Source organism: Myotis myotis, unplaced genomic scaffold (assembly GCF_014108235.1).
Source record: "Myotis myotis isolate mMyoMyo1 unplaced genomic scaffold, mMyoMyo1.p scaffold_m19_p_4, whole genome shotgun sequence".
NCBI classification, from domain to species: Eukaryota; Metazoa; Chordata; class Mammalia; order Chiroptera; family Vespertilionidae; genus Myotis; species Myotis myotis.
In genome coordinates, this window is record NW_023416346.1 from 41,806,183 (window position 1) to 41,828,645 (window position 22,463).

The 22,463-nt window shown below is 44.0% G+C and overlaps 1 protein-coding gene across 7 annotated transcripts in view; it reads right to left on the reverse strand.

Annotated features, from left to right (window-relative positions):
* The window catches only part of SLC25A43 (solute carrier family 25 member 43), a 37,618-nt gene extending 15,805 nt beyond the window's left edge, over positions 1 to 21,813 (reverse strand). For 2 of the 7 annotated variants that reach the window (XM_036305630.1, XM_036305636.1), the window contains exons 1-5: positions 21,405 to 21,813; positions 13,704 to 13,945; positions 11,035 to 11,104; positions 10,096 to 10,268; positions 1,494 to 1,504 (exon numbers count right to left, since the gene is read on the reverse strand). In XM_036305630.1, the coding sequence (XP_036161523.1) occupies positions 1,494 to 1,504; positions 10,096 to 10,268; positions 11,035 to 11,104; positions 13,704 to 13,945; positions 21,405 to 21,772 (864 nt within the window). In that variant the 5' untranslated portion in view covers positions 21,773 to 21,813. The remainder of the gene's footprint in view (positions 1 to 1,493; positions 1,505 to 10,095; positions 10,269 to 11,034; positions 11,105 to 13,703; positions 13,946 to 21,404) is intronic. The other 5 variants (XM_036305634.1, XM_036305631.1, XM_036305632.1 and 2 more) reach the window with 4 other exon arrangements.
* Between the last annotated feature and the right edge of the window lie 650 nt (positions 21,814 to 22,463).

Consider the following 22,463-nt stretch of genomic DNA (forward strand, 5'->3'; position numbering starts at 1 on the left):
AAACATAAAGCACTTACCACAATGCCTGGTACATTATTGTTCCAGGATCATTTTTAGAATTAATCCTGGAGGCCAATTAGAGGATTACTGCAATAGCCTGGTATGAGCTGGTAAGTCCCAGATTAGGACAGGGACAGTGACAAAAAGAAAGACCAGTGTGGGAACATTGGGAATGTTGGGAATGAAGAACCAACTGACCTCAAGGTTGATTGGGGATTGGGGAAGAGGAAGTTCAAAGATAACTTGTGAATTTCCAGCCTGGGTAATGGGGAATGATGGCATTGAAATGGAAAACTCTGGGAAGACATTTTCAGAGGAAGGGAAGTTAGTCTGATATATATTCAGTTAGAGGTGCCAGTGGAGAGGTGATAGCCAAGTGGTAATGCCCAGCGATGTGGGAGCAGGGATGGAGATGTGGATTTAAGCATGAAAAACGTGTGAGGAAGGGGCACTCTGGGAGGGCCTGGCGAAGCAATAGTGTTCAGTTGACCAAAGACAGCCCGAGACATTAAGCATCTGGGTCAGGCTCAGCATCTCTGTTTGAACAGGCCAGGGCCTCACTTCACTCAGGTACGGTGTGTATTCTGCTCGGTCAGCTGTGCCACTCAGAGACTACCTTTGTCCTTCATCTTATGTGCTTTCAGTTCAAATGCTGACCTGGCCCAATCCTGCTTACCTTGTGAGCTTGATGGGGTCAAAGTCCCCCGGGGTGTAAAGCAATAGGCTGACACTCAGTTTTATATTTGATGAAATGGAGTCACCTAATACAGGCAACAGGGGAGGGTGGCAGGCAGAGTTGTGGGGGGACCAAGCTCATGCCTGGTGCCTCCCTTCTGATCCTCTCAGGAGATCCCATGTTCTCAGCTGCTCCCTCGATTTTCAGGGCAGTCTGTCTCCCTCTCTCCTCCTCACGCGCCTGTCCAGAGAACCATTTGCTCAGGAATTCCAGGTCAGATAAATTAATCCCCATCAATATTTTATCCTTTCTACTCTCTCAATACACTAGGTGTTGCCAGCCTCTTTAGGCCCAGGCTTTGAGCCACGTGTGGGAGTTTGAAGATGAAAAGGCCAGGCCATACCTGGAAGAGCTGGAACTAAAACGCACTGAAGTGTGGCCATGGAGATTTCAGGCAGGGTGCTTTTAGGGCAGTGGTTCTCAACCTCGGCTGCACATTAGAATCACCTGGGAATCTTTTTAAAATCCTGATTTCTGGGCCTCATCCTCCGGAAATTCTGTTTCTTTGTTACTACTTTTGTGGCCCCACCCCATAACAAAGAAACAGAATTTCCGGAGGATGAGGCCCAGAAATTAGGATTTTAAAAAGATTCCCAGGTGATTCTAATGTGCAGCCAATGTTGAGAACCACTGTTTTAGGGTCTGTGAAAGCGCACCAAGTGGGGGGCAGCTCATTCCATTTGCACAGAGGGCTGACCGATCCCCCTTCCCACCAGAAACCATGCCATCAAAACATGCACATGCACAATTTATTTACCTCTCCATTCTCTAGCATGTCAGCCAGGAGCCAGGGCAAGAAAAAGAAAAAGGAATAAAATGAATGTAAGCACAGTGAAGGAAGGGCTCAGCTGATTAAACAAGACTTCTGATTATGGTCATTAATGTTCAAGAAAATTCCAACTTGACATGGCATTAAACAAGCTGTGTATGTAAAAATATATTAGGAGACATTCAAAGTGGCCAGTCAGTGTCAGGGTTGACAAAATTCCCTGGCCAACAGGTTATCTAACAGACACCTGACATGGATTTGCTTCCTACAGGCAATGCAGCAAGGAAAGCCAATGGAATGCAAATGTTCTCACTAAACCTGCTCAGGTAAGAGCAGCCTGGCTGCCCTGCCAAGCTCCCTCCTTACAAATTCTGCTGGCAAACCTTGTCTACTCCCCTGGGAGGAGACTAAAGTTCTCTCTTCTTGGGGAATTTGGATTGTATGCTTTGCAGGAAAAAAAACAACTCCAGAAGAATTTAGAGTTCGACTGTTGTTTCTAGAGGTCTTATCTTCCAAACTGAAGATGTATTTCGAGCAGGGATAAGAGGTTGTTAAGTGGACAGAGAGATCACTAGCTCCATGGCTCTAATACCCTCAGAGAGTGCTCAGATACGCTCCGTTTACTGCAGCGACATCTATTGGCCAGAGAAAGCAATGCATGTTTACATTTAAAAAAGCGCTGGTTCTATCTTGGGGATTAGTTTTTGTTTTTTTTTAAGTAGAGTGGACAAGATATTATTATGTTTATTAACCCCTGTTAAATAACACTTTAACCAAAACCCTAAGAATTCCTTTTCTATATCTTTGTGGTTTTTTCTTCTTTTAATCCTCACTCAAAGATATTTTTCCATTGATTTTTAGAGAGAGTGGAAGAGAGAGGGAAAGATAGAGAAATATCAGTGTGAGAGAATCACATCGATTGGTTGCCTCCTGCATGAGCACTGACCAGGGCCCGGGCCAGGGAGGTGCCTGCAACCAAGGTATGTGCCCTTGACTGGAATCGAACCTGGGACCCTTTGGTCCGCAGGCTGACGCTCTATCCACTGAGCCAAACTGGCTAGGGCCCTTTTCTATATCTTTGGATGACATTTATGATGTTATTCATAACTGGATACTGACCATACTTTTTGAGAACTGAGCAACTGCCTCTTCGGATTAAAAAAAAAATACATTTTTATTGACCAGCTGGCGTGGTTCAGTGGTTGAGCATCGACCTATGAACCAGGGGGTCACAGCTCAATTCTCGGTCAGGGCACATGCCTGGGTTTCAGGCTCAATCTCCAGTGTGGGGCATGCAGGAGGCAGCCAATCAATGATTCTTTCTCATGATTGTATCTCCTATATTTTTATTGATTTAAGAGAGGGAAGGAGAGGGCGAGAGAGGCAGAAACATCAATGATGAGAGCGAATCATTGATCAGCTGCCTCCCCCCACACTGGGGATTGGCCCACAACCCTGGCATGTGCCCTGACCGGGAATCGAACTGTGATCTCCTAGTTCATAGGTTGACACCCAATCACTGAGCCACACTGGCCAGGCCTCTGGATTTTTGTAAACAATCATTATGACTTTGCATTTATTTTAAAGCTTCTTATTGATGCTCTGTGTATGCATTATCTAGAATGTTTCTATATAAGGGGAAAGATTAACAAGTTTACCTCAAAAAACCCACTTCCAGTGTATCTTACCTGGGTTTATAGTACATTGTTGTATATAAGTAAATATTCTAGAGTAGTGATGGCTAGATTCCCCCAGAAGATGTCATTGTTCTAGCTTTCAGGTGGAGAAAGGAAAGCTGAAAGTTTTGGGGGAAGACTGAAACCCGACTCCCACATTTAGATGTCATTGAATTTTATCCAAAAAACCTCTGTGATATTGTGATTTATAATAAGAAATATATATTTGGTCTTCATTTCCTTTGCTGGCACAGAGCTCCTAAACCCTTGGAATTTCCTAAGTGATGGAAGTGATAAAGATGTCTTCATATCTGTAACAACCCCCTTTCAACCACACCTAAGTCTATGTGAATGAGGTGACTTTTGGAATACACCTAGAGTGGGGGCTGGTTGCCAGAGGAACCAACCATGTGATCAAAGGGTTGAACTTTCAGTCCCACCTCCCTGACCTGAGAAGGATGAGGGGCTGGAGGTTGAATCAATGGCCAATGTCCAGTGATTTAGTCAATCATGCCTATGTAATGAAGCCTCCATAAAAACCCCCAAGCACAGGGCTCAGAGGGCTTCCAGCTTGGCGAAGCAGAACGCATCCATGTGCCACAGTGCTGGGTCCCAAATTCCATGGGGACAGAATCTCCTTTGTTTGGGTCCATGCCCTATATATCTCTTCACCTGGCTGTTGATTCATATCCTTTAATACCCTTTGCAATAATCTGGTAATCTAGTGAGTAAACTGGTTTCCTGAGTTCTGTTAGCTGCTCTAGTGAATTAAGCAAACCTAAGGATGGGGTCCTGGGAACCTCTTATTTATAGCCAGTTGGTCAGAAGCATAGTTAAAAACCTGGACTTGTGATTGGCATCTGAAGTGGGGGTGGCTGTCTTGTGGGACTGAGCCCTTAACCTGTGGCATCTGATGCTGTCTCCAGGTAGATAGTGGCAGAACTGAGTTGAATTGTAGGACACCCAGCTGGTGTTGGAGAATTGCTTAGTATGGGGAGGGGACCCCTCACATTAGAATTGGTCCCATAATCTAACCCTTTTTCATTGATCACCCCTACCCCTAGGCTCGAGGCCTTGTACTATGCATGAGGAACACTAAATTATAAGAGGTGGCAGAAAGTGCTGATGAGATGCCTCTGGCTCTATCTACTATTTCAAAAAAGTGATCGTCAAAGCATGGAAACCATTGCTATAAGTGATCAACCAGCAAGAGCCGATTCTCACTCCTGACAGTAAGAGAAATTCCTAGGGTTAGGATTTAAAAAGAAAATAAAAAGCTTCTAGATTTTTATGATCATAACTCTTTCCCAGTAAACCTCTCCCTGGTGTGTGTGTGTTTTAAAAGAAGCTATGTTTTTTAGAAAAAGCATAATTACCATATGAAGAAATCAACTTTTCTGAGGGTTGAACCATATGAAATTACTGTTTGAGTATGTCAAAAAAGGTAGAATATTGGCAATTTCATATGGTTCAATCTAAAGAAAAAAGACTGAAACTAAAAGAGATATATGACATTCCTAAGTAAAAGACGGAATCTCTGACATGAATTATTCAAGCTTATAGGTTTAACATATTCCATTCATAATCACAAGGTAATTCTGAAGTTCATCAGGGGAAACAAATGACTGAGAATAAGCAAGGAAATTTTGAAATGAAGAGCAATGAGGAGGGAGATGCCATGCCACATAGTAAAAGGCATTATAGAGCTAGAGGAATTGCAATAGGGCACAAGAACAGTGCCGGAAGCCGGTCCATCCTTGCTGCTTGAAGAAACATCTGGACAGCATATGTTTCAAGGGAGCTGGCGTATATGGCATACTGTGCTTAATATGTTTGCTCCCCTTCTTGGCGCTATGTGTTTTAACGAAGGTCACCTCTCCGCGAAAGGTTGTTTCCCCAGGTAGGGATTTTCCCCTGAAGTTAGGGAGGGAATAAAACCCCTCAACTAAATGCCAAGTGGGTAGTTAATCACTTTAACTATGGACAATCACCCTTAAGCTACATAATCTTTACTCCCTGGAATGGAGATAAGAAACGCCCTAACCTTTGGAATAGAAAGTGACAGGATTAAAATCAACTGGTATAAATACAGATGTAACAAGACAATAAAACACAGAAACTGGCTGGAGAACCTAGAGACAGAACCTGGCTACAGAACCTGGATAGAACATGGCAAGAGAACCTGACTAGAACCTGGCGACCGAACCTGGCTGGAGAACCTAGCAAGAGAACATGGCTACAGGACCTGGCTGGAGATCCTGGACAGAACTTGGCTGGAGATCCTGGCTAGAGATCCTGGCTAGGCTGCTGATCAACTGAATGCAGCCTCCGTGTCCTTCATTCTTTGCCGACTCTGTCCACACCTTGGGGAACCCCTGGATCTGCTGGGGTTGGACCCCAACAGAACAGACTGACAGATCAACAGAACAGGATACACAGCCCAGGATAGATCCTAGAATATGTAAACATCTAGGAGATGGTAAAAGCTGCATCACAGAATAGAGGGAGAAATGATTATTCCAAAAATGGTATATTAAGAAAAATAACATAAACGGAGCCACTTTAAAATGGAGCTGGAGCTGCCACATCAGAAAGACTGCTTTGCACATCTTACACCCCAAGCCTTGAAATGTTTAAACAGGGCAAAATAACCTTTGGGCTGGGCCTATGCAAACTTGTGCCCCAAAGAACTGTTTGCAAAGATAACAAGAAAGCAGATATCATGATTACAGAACTGATGACTACTGGACTGAAAATTAAAAACATTAAAAATATATTTTTATTGATTTCAGAGAGGAAGGGAGAGGGGGAGAAAGATAGAAACATCAATGATGAGAGAGAATCATTGATTGGCTGCCTCCTGCACGCCCCACACCAGGGATCGGGAATTGAGCCCACAACCCGGGCATGTGCTCTGACTGGGAATCAAACCATGACCTCCTGGTTTATAGGTCGATGCTCAACCACTGAGCCACACAGGCCAAGTTAAAACATTGTGTGTATTTTTTTAAATTAAAAATATGTGTTTTTGTTTTTTAGTTTGTTTTTTTTTAACCGATTTTATAGAGTGAAAGGAACAGGGAGAAAGAAGAGAAAAACATTGATTGGTGGCTTCCTGCACTAGCCCCAACCAGGAATTGAACCTGCAACCTGGGTATGTGCCCTGACTAGGAATTGAACCTTCGACCTTTTGGTGCACAGGACGATGCTCAACCAACGGAGCAACACCAGCCAGGGCTAAAAACATTGTTTAGAATTATGTTATCTGCACCAATACAAATGCCTTCCTTCTATTGATGTAATTGTTCCCCTTTCCTTTCTCACAAATATCCACTGCCTTTGCCTCTCAATCAGAACACTATTCAGGCTTCTACCTGAATCAGTGCTTCCCAAATAGTTATTCTTTGACCTCAAATAAGTTGTTCTTGTCTCTCACTGTGAAAGCCCTTTTTATCTTTAGGTTGACACATCCTTAAACAATTGGTAAACTATCTTTGTAAAAGTCAAATGATTACTGCACATATCATATCCCAGGTAAATCCAAAATATATTAGTAGTAAGTGCAAAAATTATAACAAAATTATTTAAAGAACTATATATAAATGAATAGTCATATGATTATGGGATGGGGTAGGTCTTTTGCACAGAAAAGTAAAGTTAGAAACAAAAACCAGTAATAGATATAATTGCATAAAAATCTAAAAATATGTACAACAGTTCATAAACAGCATCAAAAGCCAAATGTTGAACTGGGAAAAATATGTGTAATGTCTGGCAAAGGGTTGATATCTTTAACATATAAAGACTTCTTACCAATCAGCAGAAAAAGCTGGCTATCCTAGAAAAATAGGTGAAGGACATAAACAGAAAATTTACAAAAGAAATACAAAGGGTCAATTGATATCTGAAAAATGTGCAATTTGCTTATGATCGATGAAATTCAAATTAAAACAATGATAGAATTTGTTAGCTATTAGGTTCACAAGGAATTAGAAAGTGACAATAATTCCTGTTAATAATGAGAGTTGAGATGAACCACTCTTACTGCTGATGCAAGTATAAACTTATAACCTTTCTAGGGCACAAACTCCATTAAGAACCTTAGAATTATTTTTATCTTGTAACCTGTAAGTTGATTTCTAGGAATATAGCTGAAGGGTGCCATCACAAATGTGAAAAAATACAATGGTTTTCACTGCAATGTTATCATATTGGAGAATCAGAAACAGCCTAAATATTAAAAATCGAGAAATTGTGTTTTTTTGTTAATCCTCACCCGAGGATATTTTTTCCACTGATCTTTAGAGAGAATAGAAGGGAGGGAGGGAGGGAGGGAGAGAGAGAGAGAGAGAGAGAGACAGAGAGAGAGAGAGAGAGAGAGAGAGAGGTGAGAGAGGCACATCAATTGGTTTTTTCCAGCACAGGGCCGGGGATTGAATCTGTAACCCAGGTAGGTGTCCTTAACCGGGAATTGAACCCAAGACCCTTTGGTGCATGGGCCAACACTCTTAACCACTTAGCCACACTGGCCAGGGCGAGAAATTATTATTTATGGCATGATGGAGGCAGAGATTGAAGTTATGTTGCTACAAACCAAGGAATTGTCAGGATTATCAGAAGCTGGAAGACAGGAAGGATTCTCCCCTAGAGCACTCAAAAGGGGCATGGCCCTGCCAACACCTTGATATTAAACTTCCAGCCTCCAGAACTTTGAGAATACATCTTTGTTGTCTTAAAAAATATTTATGACCCGGCTGGTGTGGCTCAGTGTTTGAGTGTCGACCTGTGAACCAGGAGGTTATGGTTCGATTCCTGGTCAGGGCACAAGCCTGGGTTTCGGGCTTGGTCCCTAGTGAGGGGTGTGCAGGAGGCAGCTGATCAATGATTTTCTCTCATTGTTGTTTCAATCTCTCTCCCTCTCCCTTCTTTTTTGAAATCAATAAAAATAAATTAAAACATTTATGACACATCCATATGGTGGAATATTGAGATAATTTAAAAAGATATTCTCAATATTTGATGACCTGGGGCAATACCCATTATATAATAAGTGGAAAAAGCAGGATACTAATTTTTATATACAGTAGGAACATAATTTTGTAAAACAAAACGTTCCATATACATGTATTATATATATTTATGCACACACATATATACACATGCGCACACATACAAATATACATAAAAGAAAAACTATTAATTATTACACTGCATAGGTATTGGGCTTATAAGTAATTATTGTTTTTTTATACTTTTCTATAATCTGTGCAAAGCAGATAACATAAAATTGACCATTTTAACCACTTTTAAGTGTATATGCATTCCTTTTAAAATTAGAAATAATGGTTTACAAATAAGCATGCAGTGAGCAGGCTCTAAACTTGCACCTACACTACCATTACAATAGTGTGACAATTATTTCTTTGTTTTGATAAAGGACAGGAAAGGATCACAACCCAGAGAGATGAAAGGTTTGATGGACTGGAGCAGCAGAATTGGGTGTCATCATGATGTGTATTATTCTGAAGGCATCTTTTCATTATAGGTTGAGATAAGTACCTTCAGGCTTTTCAGTGCTGGGTAAATGGAGACCAGCTCAGCCAAGAAAGCTATGGAGGGAAGCCGGGGGCCACTGAGACTTCGGAGGGACAAGTTACAGACAGGTGGAAAAACAAACTCAGCTGGGACTGATATTTAAAACTGGATTCAACTGAACCCAATTTAATATGCAAGCAGCTCCTCAGGAACATATATCAATTATATAAATCAAGATTTGTACCCTAGCCAGTTTGCTCAGTGGATAGAGCATCAGCCTGCAGACCAAAGGGTCCCGGGTTCGATTCCAGTCAAGGGCACATACCTCTGTTGCAGGCTCCTCCCGGGCCCAGGCCCTAGTCAGGGCTTGTGAAGGAGGTAACCAATCAATGTGTTTCTCTCACATCGATGTTTCTCTCTGTCTTTCCCTCTTCCTTCCACTGTCTCTAAAAATCGATGGAAAACTATCCTCGGGTGAGGATTAACAACAACAAAAAAGAAACAAAAAGAAATCAGGGATGGAAGAGGAGCCTTCCTACCTCCTGGAACCCTATTCTCTGTGGGAACTGAGGCCTTAAAAAAAAAGATTTGCCCAGAAGAGGTCAGGAAGGCAGGCAAGCCTGTGGACTGGAGTTGAGTTAAAGGCACATACAAAACCTCAGAGTTGTTAATTCTGAGCCCGCCCTCAGACTTGCTTGTAACCCCCAACCTTACTTGGCCCGCTGATTTTTTTTAATCAAAATTGACTGATTCTAGGCTAAGCCAGTTACTCACTTTGGGAACTTGGATACCACCATGCTTTTGCCTCTGTAGCTAATAGAGAAAATGTGAGTTTCCCAGGCAACAATTAGGAAAACGCAGGGTGACTCCCACTAAGACACTGACTGACCCATTTCAAATGTAGTTACTTCCTTAGGAAGGGAGTAAGGGACTATTGGAGCTTGGCTATGGAACAGCTCCTGGCTTATTTTGTTTCTTTCCAGTTTGTTTCACAGAGGTAAGGGGTGGCCAGGAAAGTAAGAGTGCCCTCCTCTCACTGTGGAGGCCCAGGGAGAGGGAGCTAGGAGGCTGCTTTGATGTCAACTATGCTTTGGTGGCAACTATGGGAAAGAGAGGAAAGAAAAGTGGGCCTCATCTGGAAGGGCTAAAAAGTCCTAAAAAAGCAGAGTATGTGAAAGAAATAGCAGCTTGGGCTGGAGCCAACAGCCCTGGGGTTAGCAGCAGAAATGCCCGGAGTGGGGGTTTGCATAGTATTTGTGTGAATAGTCATGATTCCCTTGGAATCCTGGCATTGCTCAGGGTCGGTGTTCGCTGTTGTTACCAACCCACCAACACGTCAAGGAATCTCCTCACTGCCCTGCTCCAACATCACTCCTCACCTGCATCTTCCTCTTCACTGTATCGAAGGGAAAGGAGAGGGTCTGGGTCACCGCAGCAGCCAGGCAGATGTTGGCAAAGTTCTGGAGGAGAGAGAAGCGATCTCGGGGTCCATTCCAGATTTTCTCCAGATTCATGTAAACTAGAAGAGAGCCAGCAGAGAAAGGGAGAGCACCTGCAAAACAAGGCCAGGAAGAGGCTGCTGAGGTCTAGGCAAACACCAGCTTGGGAACATAAATGCCTGTGGGGCATCCAAGGCAAATAAACAGGACCCCCTCTGGGCTTGTTAAGACCATTCCAACCGAAGCACCAGGAAGGAACTTTCTTGGGTGATGATAATGTGCTCTATTTTCACAGGGGTTGTGTCATTTGTCAAAATGCATCACATGGTTCGCAAAAGGTTTGCGCACTTTACTGTATGTAAATTTTACTTTAAAAAGTAATAAACAGCCCAGCCGGTGGTGCTCAGTTGGTTGAGCATCAACCTATGAACCAAGAGGTCACCGGTTCGATTCCTGGTCAGGACACATGCCTGGGTTGTGGGCTTGAATCCCAGGGGAGGGCATGCAGGGGGCAGCCAATGGATGTCTGTATCCCTCTCCCTTCCTCTCTCTCTAAAAATCAATAAAAACATATTTTAAAAAACATTTACAAATATTGAAGTCTAATCTAGTTTATGATACAGGTATCAAAGGGTTGAGGGGTGAAGTGCATCTGATGTTTGCAACTTACATGCAAATCATCAAAAATATATAAGATGAACTGATGAATGGCTAGAAGGATGGATAGATGGACAAATATGTAATAAAGCAAAATGTTAATTATAGCATCTAGATGGTGGGTATATGTGCATTTCTAATTCTTTTAACATTTCTGAGTGTTTGAAATTGTAAAAAATAAAGTGTTGGAAGAAAATCACTCTCATAAGAAAAAGTTAGTACCTGTTCTTAATCAACTTTTGGAGGGTAGGAGGGAGTGGTCTCCAGCTGAGAAGGAAACATTCTGTGAAAACTGGAAAGAGGGAGGTTACTTGACCTTGCCTTTGGAAATGATGTGGCCATGTCAGGGTTCAGTGGGCACCCTGCACTGTATGGCATTCTCACCTTCCTAGGAAAATATGGTGAGCAAGGAGTACAGTAGATGGCAATTTCACAAACTTTCAGAAACTTTGGGAACCATCTTAATTTTATAGAGTGACTAAATTTCTCCCTCAAAAAGGGATTTAAAAGAGGGGATAGCCCGGCTGTCGTGGCTCCGTGGTTGAGCGTCAACCTATGAACCAGGAGGTCACGGTTCGATTCCTGGTCAGGGCACATGCCCAGGGCGTGGGCTGGATCCCCAGTGGGGGGCGTGCAGGAGGCAGCCTATCCATGATTCTCTCTCATCAATGTTTCTGTTTCTTTCTCTCTCCCAAATCCATAAAAACATATTTTTTTTTTTAAAAAAGAGGGGATAACACAGTGGGGTTGCTTGTCCTTAAAAAAAGAATAATACTTATACTTAATAAACACATTTAAAATGGTGTACCAACCTTGGCTGGGTAGCTCAGTTGGCTGGAGCATCATCCGTACACCAAAGATCACTGGTTTGATTCCCGTGGGTTGTGGGTTCAATCCCCAGTCAGGGCATGTACTGGAGGCAACCGATCGATGTTTCTCTCTCATATTGATGTCTCTCTCTTTCTCTCTCTCTCTCTCTCTCTCTCCCTCTCTAAAAATCAATAAACATATCCTTGAGTGAGGATTTAAAAAAAATTTCAAAAAGATGTACCAACCCCCCTTTTACCTTCATTCAGAAAACATGTGTGAACCGGGTGTGCTGGGACCTAGGCCAGGTGCAGGAATACAAAGAAGAGTAAGTAGGCTAATTCCTGGAGAAGCTCGCCATCTAGTGGTGAGACAGCTCATAGGTGCCATAAGGGCAGGGCTGGAGCTGGGATGGCTATACAAAGTGCGTTAGGTACACAAGGAGAGGAGTTAATTTTGCCTGGGGGAATCAAGAAGGATTTCACAGAAGATAGAACTTTTCAACTGGGTCTTGAGGAATGAATAGGAGTTCATCAGACATAGAGTAGACAGGAATTCTAGGCAGAGGGAACAGCATGTACAAAGGGAAAAGTTTCCAGGAAATGCAACTATTTCTGTATGGCTGGAGCATCAGTGCAAGTGGAGGTGTGACAGGAGAGGAGGTTAGACGAGCTGTTCTGAAGGATCTGGTAGGCTATAAAGAATTGGGGTTTTCCTCTGTAGTTCAGGAGGCAGTGAAGATTTTTGAGGAGGGCAGTGGAGTGAGGGTGGTGAAATGATCATTTTGCATTTAGAGAGATCACCACACCCTGGCTGCAGTGCACAGGGCAAACTGGGGTGGGAGAGAACCAAGACTGGGAGCAGATAAGAGGTGCTTCTTATGTCTATGGGAAATATGGTGATGAGAGTGCAACCTAGGGCAGAGGAGATGGAGATGGAGAAGGGATAGATTTGAGAGTTCAAAGAGGTCATTTCAAAAGTACTTGGTGACTAAAGCAAGAGTGGAGTGAGAGGTAGAGTTGAAGTGAGTCTAGGTTTCTTTTGTCTCAGGCCACTGGGTGAAAGAAAGGTCTTATTAGGGGGCACAGGAGGAGAGCAGGTGTGAGACTAATGAGTTTGTTGTGCCAAGGGAGCAACAGGTGAGGGTGTCCAATAGCAGGTATTCATACTGCCACTGGGAATTGGTAGCAGCCAGTGGTTAAGAGAGAGGGCTCCGGGTTATATTGCTAAATTCCTTCACTTTCTATCCATGTGACCATGGCAGGTAACTTAGCTTCCCTAAGCATCTATTTCCTCATCTGTAAAATGAGGCTTAAATGAGAATCTGTATGTAAAGCATTTAACTCACTGCCTGGCACATAGTAAGCACCAATAAATGTTACTATAGAGATTATATCAGGGGTCATTAGAGTATAATGATACTGTTCAAGCTACTAGCTTAGATGAGGCCACCTAGGGAGGGTATGGAGGGTGAAGGAAACGTTAAGGAAGGAGCTGGGGGAATAGCGATATGTAGGGGGCTAGCAGTGTCAGATGAGCCAGATGAGTCAGACAAGAAAGCTGCCAGAGACATCAGAAAGACATCCAGGAAACAGTGGGGTCCTAGAAGCCAAGTTTCCAGAAGAAGGTGTAATCAATCTCATCAAATGTTGAAACAAAGGTCAGACAAAGAGCAAAAGTCTGCTGTATTGGCCATTGGGGATCCTGGTGACCTGTGTGTGTGTAGTCCTGGCACAGGCTCCAAAGACCACAGAAGCTACAACTGCTACCCTGGTTGTGCTCATATTTGCATGTATGCACACTGAGACTCCTTCCCATAGTTGGATGAGGAGTGTGTGGGATTGTCTTCCTATCAGTTGCACCTCCATGCACTGTCATCCACCCCTCTCTGGGATGCAAAAGGTCAAAGTTAGGAGTGGGGTATACAGCTGTGGAATAGAATGAAGTTAAGTGGTCCTATATGGACTTATCCATATGACCTTGACCTCAATAAAATGTATTAACTGGTTACAAAGGCATACAATTATTCATATATGTCAAAGAATGCAGCCTTTCCTTGGACAAGGAAAAATTTTCCATCTTACCTAAAACTGTAAGGGAAACTCCTCGATAAAGGGCCAGGAATCCTTCCTGTTGATAAACAGTAGAAAAAGCATGGAGGATCCCCCTATAAGATGGTTCCAGCATATTCTGCACAATCAAGCGCGTTTTGATGAGGTCTGTAGGATACGTTACAATGGTGGAAACCATGCCTGCGAGACTTCCAGCCATGATGGCACTCCACTGGGATATATGGCCCAGGTCATCCATGAAGAGTACGACAAACCTGGGAGGAAACAGAGGATGAAGGACAAGGGAATCAGCTATAGATTGTGCTAGAGTGTTCTACATTACTCTCACATCTTCCAGCATTTGGAAATGCTTTACAAAGTGAAAACTACCATACTAATGAATTAGGATTAATGACTAACACATTCAACTCTACTATATTTATACTAGAGGCCTGGTGCATGAAATTTGTGCACTGGAGGGGGGGGTCCCTCAGCCTGTCCTGCGCCCTCTCGCAGTCTGGGAGCCCTCGGGGGATTTCCGACTGACAGGGAGCAGGTCTAAGCCAGCAGTCAGACATCCTTAGCGCTGCTGCAGAGGCAGGAGAGGCTCCCGCCACCAGCCACCACCGTTGCGCTCGGTTCTGGCTGGGAAGCACTTCCCCTGTGGGAGCCCACAGACCACCAGGGAGCAGCTCCTGTGTTGAGTGTCTTCCCCCTGGTGGTCAGTGCATGTCATAGCAACAGTCGTTCTGCCATTGGGCAGAAACCGGCTCTCTGACATCCCCGAGGGGTCCCAGATTGCGAGAGGGTGCAGGCCAGGCCGAGGAACTCCACCAGTGCACGATCAGGCTCGGGAGGTACATGGGAGGTTGGCAAGCTGGGAAGGCTCCAGGGCATGTCTGGCCTGTTTTGCTCAGTCCTGATCGGCTGGACCCCAGCAGCAAGCTAACCTACTGGTCGGAGTGTCTGCCCCCTGGTGGTCAGTGCATGCCATAGCAAGCAGTTGAGCGGCTTTAGCATATCATTAGCATATTACGCTTTGATTGGGTGAATGGTCAACTGGACGACTGGACACTTACATTAGGCTTTTATTATATAGGATAATTCTAGTTAGCTATAGGGAAAAGATGCCCAACTCTCTAATTTATAGCTAACTTAAGTCCTTCCCATTTCACTTTAAGCATTTCCGTTGTTTATCCACATAACTGTCAACTCTGGCTTGCCTGTGGGGTGTAAATTTGCAGAAGTACTTGGTAAATATCAAACTGTAATGTATTACTTTGCTTCTGTTGAAACTTAAAAGAAATGAAATCGCTTAAAATGATGACTTTGAACATCCCCAGAAATTAAGTTTAAAAAACATATTGGCTTAATTATAAGAGAAGCAGCACCCCACTAATTGTCAGAGAAATAAAAACAATAACAAGATACAATTTCTCACCTAGCAGATTGGTAAGGATTAAAAAGTCTTATAATATTAAGTGATGGTGAGGATGAGTGGAAACAGGACCTCTCATTCACTGCTTGTGGAAGTGCAAATAGGTACGGCCACTTTGTGGTATCTAGTAAAAAAAAAAAGCTGCCTACTTTCACTCCAGCAATTCCATATCTAGGTGCATATCTTAGGGAAATTCTTGTACATGTACATATGAACACACATATATCATTGTTAGTAAGTGTAAAAAAGTCAAACCACTATAAAATGGACACTCTAGTTTAAATGAATGAGCTTAGAACTATGTAATAACATCAACACATCATAAAATTGAGTGAAAAAAGCAAGTTGCGGAATGACTTATAATCTATAACAATGATCTATTTTATTTTATTTTTTCTTAAATATATTTTTATTGATTTCAGAGAGGAAGGGAGAGGGATAGAGAGATAGAAACATCAATGATGAGAGAATCATTGACCAGCTGCCTCCTGCACACCCGCTACTGGGGATCGAAGCCGAAAACCAGGCATGTGCCCTTGACTGGAATCGAACCCGGGACCCTTCAGTCCACAGGGTGACGCTCTATTCACTGAGCAAAACCAGCTAGGGCAGTGGTCGGCAAACTACGGCTCACGAGCCACATGTGGCTCTTTGGCCCCTTGAATGTGGCTCTTCCACAAAATACCACGTGTGGGCACACACGTACAGTGCGATTGAAACTTCGTGGCCCACGCGCAAAAGTCGGTATTTTGTGGAAGAGCCACACTCAAGGGGCCAAAGAGCCGCATGTGCCTTGCGAGCCGCAGTTTGCTGACCACTGAGCTAGGGCGACAATGATCCATTTAAATTAAGAAACACATCCACAAAATCATACCTTATATTATTCATGGAGAGATATAGATACATATAAAAACTATAAAATAGACCTTTGGGAAAGTGGAAGAGGGGATGAACTGGGAAAGAGAGTGAAGAGGACTGTAGCTTGATCTATAACATTTTATTTTCTATATTAAAAAAAATTGAGGTATCTTTTATACTACCATGATGTCAATTCTGAATGTGGGTGTTTGCTAGATTATGTTTCGTGTTTCTCTGCAGTTTTACAATGCAGTAAAAAATGGCTTTGGGTGGGCTTTTCCAAATGCAAAATAGAAAGCCATTTTGTTACAGTTCCTCTTTATGGAAGGAGCACATCCGTAGGCATGAGGGCCTATTTAGCAGAAGTTGTTATAAGGGGACTTTTATATGACACATGTTTCTTGGTCAAGAACAAAGGAATTTCACTCCATCTTGCTGATCAGGATAAAATAATAAAGGTCTTGAAAATTAGGGGGGGAAAGATTTCTGCCACAGTGGGGAGGGAGAGAGGGAGAGAGATAGTAAGGGTTTAAATAAAAGAAAAGTGAACAGAGCTAGGATAAAATAAATGTATTGTAGAACATCCCTAGTGCTTTGGCTTTCAAACTTCCAATGAAGTGGTGCCTTTCCTGCTCCTCCAGTTTGGCAGAAAACCAGGGCCCTAAATAAGATGAGTGGGTGTTTAGGTGCAGTTATTTAAGGGGTTCTAAGATGGCTCCTTGCTCCCAAGTAAACACTCATTGATAAAACAAACAAACATCTCCTTCAAGCTGTAGGAAAATCTTGACTTCATTTTATTAATGTACTTTAACTGCACCACCTGAAACAGTCAGTTGAGTTAACCAGCTACCTTTTAAAGATGCAGGTAACTAAATCTGGCAATCACCAATGGACCATTTACCTCAGTTTCACTCCCTGCACACTTCCTTATTTCTTCTGTTTAAATGTTTTTATTTATTTTAGAGAGAGAGAGGAAGGGAAAGGGAGAGATAGATAGAAACATTGATGAGAGAGACATCAATAGGCTGCCTCCTGCACACACCCTACTGAGGATGAAGCCCACAACCTGGGCATGTGCCCTGACCAGGAATCGAGCCAGCGACCTTTTGGTGCTTGGGACAATGCTCAACCACTGAGCCATACCAGCTGGGCCACACTTCCTTGTTTCTTACTCCTCTCTCCTCTGGCCAGTCCAGTTGGGGGGGAGAGGACCTTAGAAGGGGAAATGGGAGATTGAGGAAACGAAAATGCTTGTCTGGAGGAGTGGGCCACAGCAAATTGGAACAATCTGAAGATGGAGTTCGAAATGCCAAAGGAAACACCATTCATTCTCATTGCCTTGTCCTTATTCCCTATCCCACTTGGCCATTTCCATGGCATTAATTAATCCATTACCCATTTATTTAATATCTACGTGACAGACACTGTGCTAACACTCAGCATCGATTACAAGAAAGTTCAACAGCCCTGCTGAAAAACAACTGATAAGGGTAACAGGAGAGGAAATAAACTTTTGGTTGACTGAATGACTTGATGAACTAGGAAGAAGAACCCTGTCTTATATCAGATTGCCTTATAAAGTCATGTCTTACTATTAAATACACAAAATGAAAAGAAAAAAAACCCAGCCTGGCTGGCGTGGCTCAGTGGTTGAGCATTGACCTATGAACCAGGAGTTCACGGTTCGATTACCAGTCAGGCAAATGCCTGGCTTGTGGGCTTGATCCCCAGTAGGGGGCATGCTGGAGGCAGCTGATCCATGATTCTCATCATTGATGTTTCTCTCTCTCTCTCTCCCTTCCTTTCTGAAATCAATAAAAAATATTTTAAAAAGTAAAAACCAAAGGAAGTCCCTTCTTCTCAAACTTTGACCAACTGACATGGAGACAATGACCACTAACGGTTTCCCTTAGAATCACAGAGTCAAGGCAGGCAACCCTAAAAGGTCATCGATAATGTCATCCTGGTTCCCACATCTTAAGATCTTGTCTGATTGGCCAGGGCACCAGTGTTCCCCTTTATGTTCTTCTCTCCCCGACCCCCACAAGCTGGTGAACAGCAGTAACCCCTTCTTTTCAGCTACACAAATATTACACACACCCTGGATATATGTAGTTAGAACTGCTAACGCTTTGACCTAATACAGGTTAGCAGACAAACACAAGCTCATGAATTCATTACACAATAAAGAGTTGGTGTTGGTTATGAACAATTTCAGAGCTGTAGGGATCCAAACCAATGCTTATACAGCTAGACAAGCGGTTGTGGTGTAAAGTTGGATGAGGGTCTACTATTTGATGTATTTGAAAGCCATCTTTTGTGTTAGGTTTTAATTATTTATTACAAGTACCTAGCTCCTAATAGACACTCCTGAGCGGACTCTTTTGATCATTAACCTAAGCAAGTAGACATTTCAGCATCACAGTGGTGGGCAGAGTCCTGGACTGTGAAGCCAGAAGACCTGGTTTCAAGCTCCAGGTCTGTCATTAATTGTGTTTGTGGACAAATTCTTTAACCACTCCATTCTCTGAACATTTGGGATGTTTGTTTTGCTGAAATCCATGATCATAAGCTTTACCCCCAGCCAACTATTTTACCAATTCATGGTCAGGAAAGAGTAGAGATGAATCAGTATAATGATGGAGCAAAAGTATCTTCTTTATGTAGGAAGGATGGCACCATGATTAATCAACCATTTTGCTTTCTACCTATGCCTAGTCATTTGCTGAAATACTACCTTCTAGTTTTAAGAAAGAAAGTAATATTTTCTTTGCCCTCCACCCCCCGCCCCATTGTCCTCTCATCGGCCAAGAAAATCTTGCAAGGGAAAAAAATATTAGCAAACCTAGCTCGATAACTATCTCTTCTTCCTCTCCCATGCATCAAATCTTCTTTACTCCCACTGTCACAGTCTATTTCAGGTGTCCTCAACTATCACAAGGAATAGTGCAATAGGTTCCAAACTGGTCCTGCCACCCCTCTCCAGTCTTCCTTCTCTCTAGTCATCCTACCCTGCTTCCAGGTGACAATTATTCCTGCTGAATTGCTTTAATCAGAGCACTTTCCCCTCAAAAAACTCCCACAGCTACTCTTGCATACCAAGTAAAGTCCATACTCCTTAACCCGACCCTCCAACATCTGGTTCTAACCTGCTTTTCTGGTTGTATTTCCCATTACTGCTGTAGACACACCTTATGCTCCAGTCATGCTACATGCCTTCCCACCCCTGCACTTTTGCTCATGACATTACCTGCAATATCTTTCTCCCCATCTTTGCCCAGCAAACTCCTACTCATTCTCGTAAGACCAAACTCAGATGGTTTTTCTCCTCTGTGAAGTCTTCACATCTATTCCTCCTCATCCCTCATTGGAAGTCTTTCTTTCTGTAGCACTTCAACCATGGCAATCACACGCTATGGACACACTACTCTTATTCTTCTATTACTTTTCAGTTCTGGGGCACAGGGACCATGCCCCTTTCATCCTTGCCTCATTCCCAGTATTAATGCACACGATGAGTACTTAATGAAGACTTGCTAAATTAATGTGAAATAAAGACAGAGAGAAAGGCAGCATGATGTAGTAGAATATGAGATTTGAAGTCAGAAAGCCCAGCAGTCATTGACGAATGGTATGGCCAGTCTGAGTACAATTCTGCATCTGTAAAATGGGCATATTTCTCATGTTATGGACCTTACAGGGAAGGAGGCAGGAATTTTAAAAAAATCAATGATGTACACATGCATGTACACACACATAAAATAACTCTATAGAGGTGATATATGTTAATTAGCGTGACTGAGGTAATAATTTCACAGTGTATATAAAATATCAAGTTGTACACTTTAAACATAAATAATTTTTGTGTCAATGACATCTCAATAAAACTGTTTTAAAAATCAAAGATGTATATATACTAGGTCAGTGGTCGGCAAACTCATTAGTCAACAGAGCCAAATATCAACAGTACAACGATTAAAATTTCTTTTGAGAGCCAAATTTTTTAAACTTAAACTATATAGGTAGGTACATTGTTATTAACTTAATTAGGGTACTCCTAAGGCTTAGGAAGAGCCACATTCAAGGGGCCAAAGAGCCGCATGTGGCTTGCGAGCCGCAGTTTGCCGACCACTGTACTAGCTGGTTAGCAGAAAAGCCACAATACTTAAACCAGCCTTTGAAGGTCTGCCTTTCTCCCCTGGGTATGCTTTGTGGAGTAGAAAGTGAAGTGGGGAGAAGATGAGCCATTAAAACTCAGCTGTTTACAGACTTTAGGCCAGAAGTTGCTGAGGGCAATGGAGTGCTGGGGAGGAAAGAGAGCCTTGACAGAAATGCCTGGTGCTCTCACTACCTTCCCTTCCCAGAGGAAGACAAGGTAACTCTACTCCCAGGCATCGGTGAAATGAGCCCTGGTCTGGAGGACTCCGTGATAAGGCTGATTGAGGTAATAATTTCACAGTGTATACTAGTATTCCGTCTTGCTTGTCAGCTGCCAGGTGAGCCTTCCAGCTCTGGAAAGGGAACAAGGTGGCATGCCTGCGCCTCTTCCCTTACAGCACTGTGTTCCCCTCTCAGAGTCAAAGGCAAAATTCTTTGACTATTAGCCTCCAAGGCTGAACAATGTGGTCAAGACTGTGGGCTGTTTGTCTAATTCAGATCCCAGGTCAGTCTTCAGAGTTGACACTGTATTCTCCTTCCTAATATAGGAATATCCCCTCTTCTTGAAATTCCATCACTTACCATTTCATTATTTTAGGCTTTGTTTCCAGCTTAAAGGAAAACATCTTTGAGCTCTGAGGAAGCTTTAAGACTCATCTGGCCTCATCCTTTCCTAAGAAGCAGCTGTTGAGGTAAGCCTGAAGCCTTAGCAGAGAATGAGGCCAGTGAGCCTGAGGAGAAGCTCTGGCCTCTGCTGGACCCTAAAGGCAGGCTTCATTTATGTGCATGTGTGTAGAAATCTGTGGCCTTTTTGTGGCAATGGATTGAGCCCTCTGCCCCTCTCAAACACTTTCTTCTGTGGGCTTTGGTCACACACAGTTGCATACACAGGCCTTCCAAGGGGTCTCTCCTAGGCTAGCCAAAGCAGTTTCCAAGTTGGTGGACGGTGGGAATGGTTAGGAGCCATCTGTGGAGATCTCTTCACTCCGTCCTCCAAATCTCCTTTTGTCCCATTCCACCTCCTCACCTGTCCAACCCGTTGAGCCTCTCTGGGCCAGTGCTGCCCCCACAAAACCGCACCTGGAGAGGCAGGAATCCCAAGAGCACGTGACAAACGTGGGGACTGCGCTTTGGGCCCTAGTTGTCACCTTTTCGCCAAACTGCTCCGAGGGGCTCCCACGCGATCAGGAAAGGGGCTGGTGCCCACGGCAGGGCCCTGACCCCGGGAACCCCAGCGATCCCTCCTCCTGGCCCCGCCCGCCCGCTCGCCCGGCCCTTACTTGCGGTAGGCAGTGAGTTGCACGGCGCTGTAAGGGAAGAGGCGCAGGCACGCCACCGCGTTCCCCTTCCATAGAGCCCGGGGCCCCTCGGCTCGCCACACGCCAAGCCCCGCGGCCCAGGGCCCCCGGCCGTGACCCCGCACCACGCCGACCTGGGCTAGCACGGTGGCGAGCTCCAGCGGCGCGGTGAGGCTCAAGCTGAGCACGCCCGCCAGCCCCGCGCACAGCAGCCGCTGGCTTCCAGTCAACCGGACGTCACGTCGCCATGTCGCCATCGCGCCCCACCAGCCGAGCCCCGGCCCGGGACTCCGGGACACCAAGTGTCTCGGGCCTGGGGTTCCCGGGCTCTCGGCGGAGGGGGCGGGCATGGCCCTCCCGAAGGGGGACGGACGCGCGGCCGGGCCGGGAAGCCGGGCCCGCCCTGGCGGCCTCAGGGGTGGGGTGGATGGGGTGGGTGGGGCGGAGGAGGCCTCCGGAGTCGGAAGCCTCTCGGATTTGCCATCTGCTCTGCAGTTGGCAAGTTTCTGTTTGCTGTTGAGAAAGAGTCACCGTGTTCCCTCCAGGCCCAGCCAGTTAGACTCTTGTTTCCTAAGTATTCAGGGTTGCCTCTCTTCTTGTTTACCCTGTAAGGATTCAGAACCAGTCACCCTAAGATGTGCCTCTGTGGTATGCAGACTATTTTGAGCTAAAGGGAACAACAGAGACTCTGCAGGTTCATGATAAACCTTTACCTCTCCTTTAAAGAATTTAAATTAGGGCCCTTGCACATAAAAAGACTTATCATCAGAAATGACTTTTTATGATCTATCTATAAGGCAGGGCAAACTTCTAATTACCGAATACCTGCTCCTCTTATCAGCCTGGGAATGACCTTTCTCTCCACTAAAGCCCCAAGGCACTTTACTCATCCTTAGCTTGGAATGCCATATATACCTCATTTTTCCTTTCTGTCTCTGAGGTCCCCATACATACATATGTAATTAAATTTATTTTCTCTTGTTAGTTTGTCTCATGTCTATTTAATTAGATCAGCTGAAGGAACTAGAAAGGTAGAGGAAA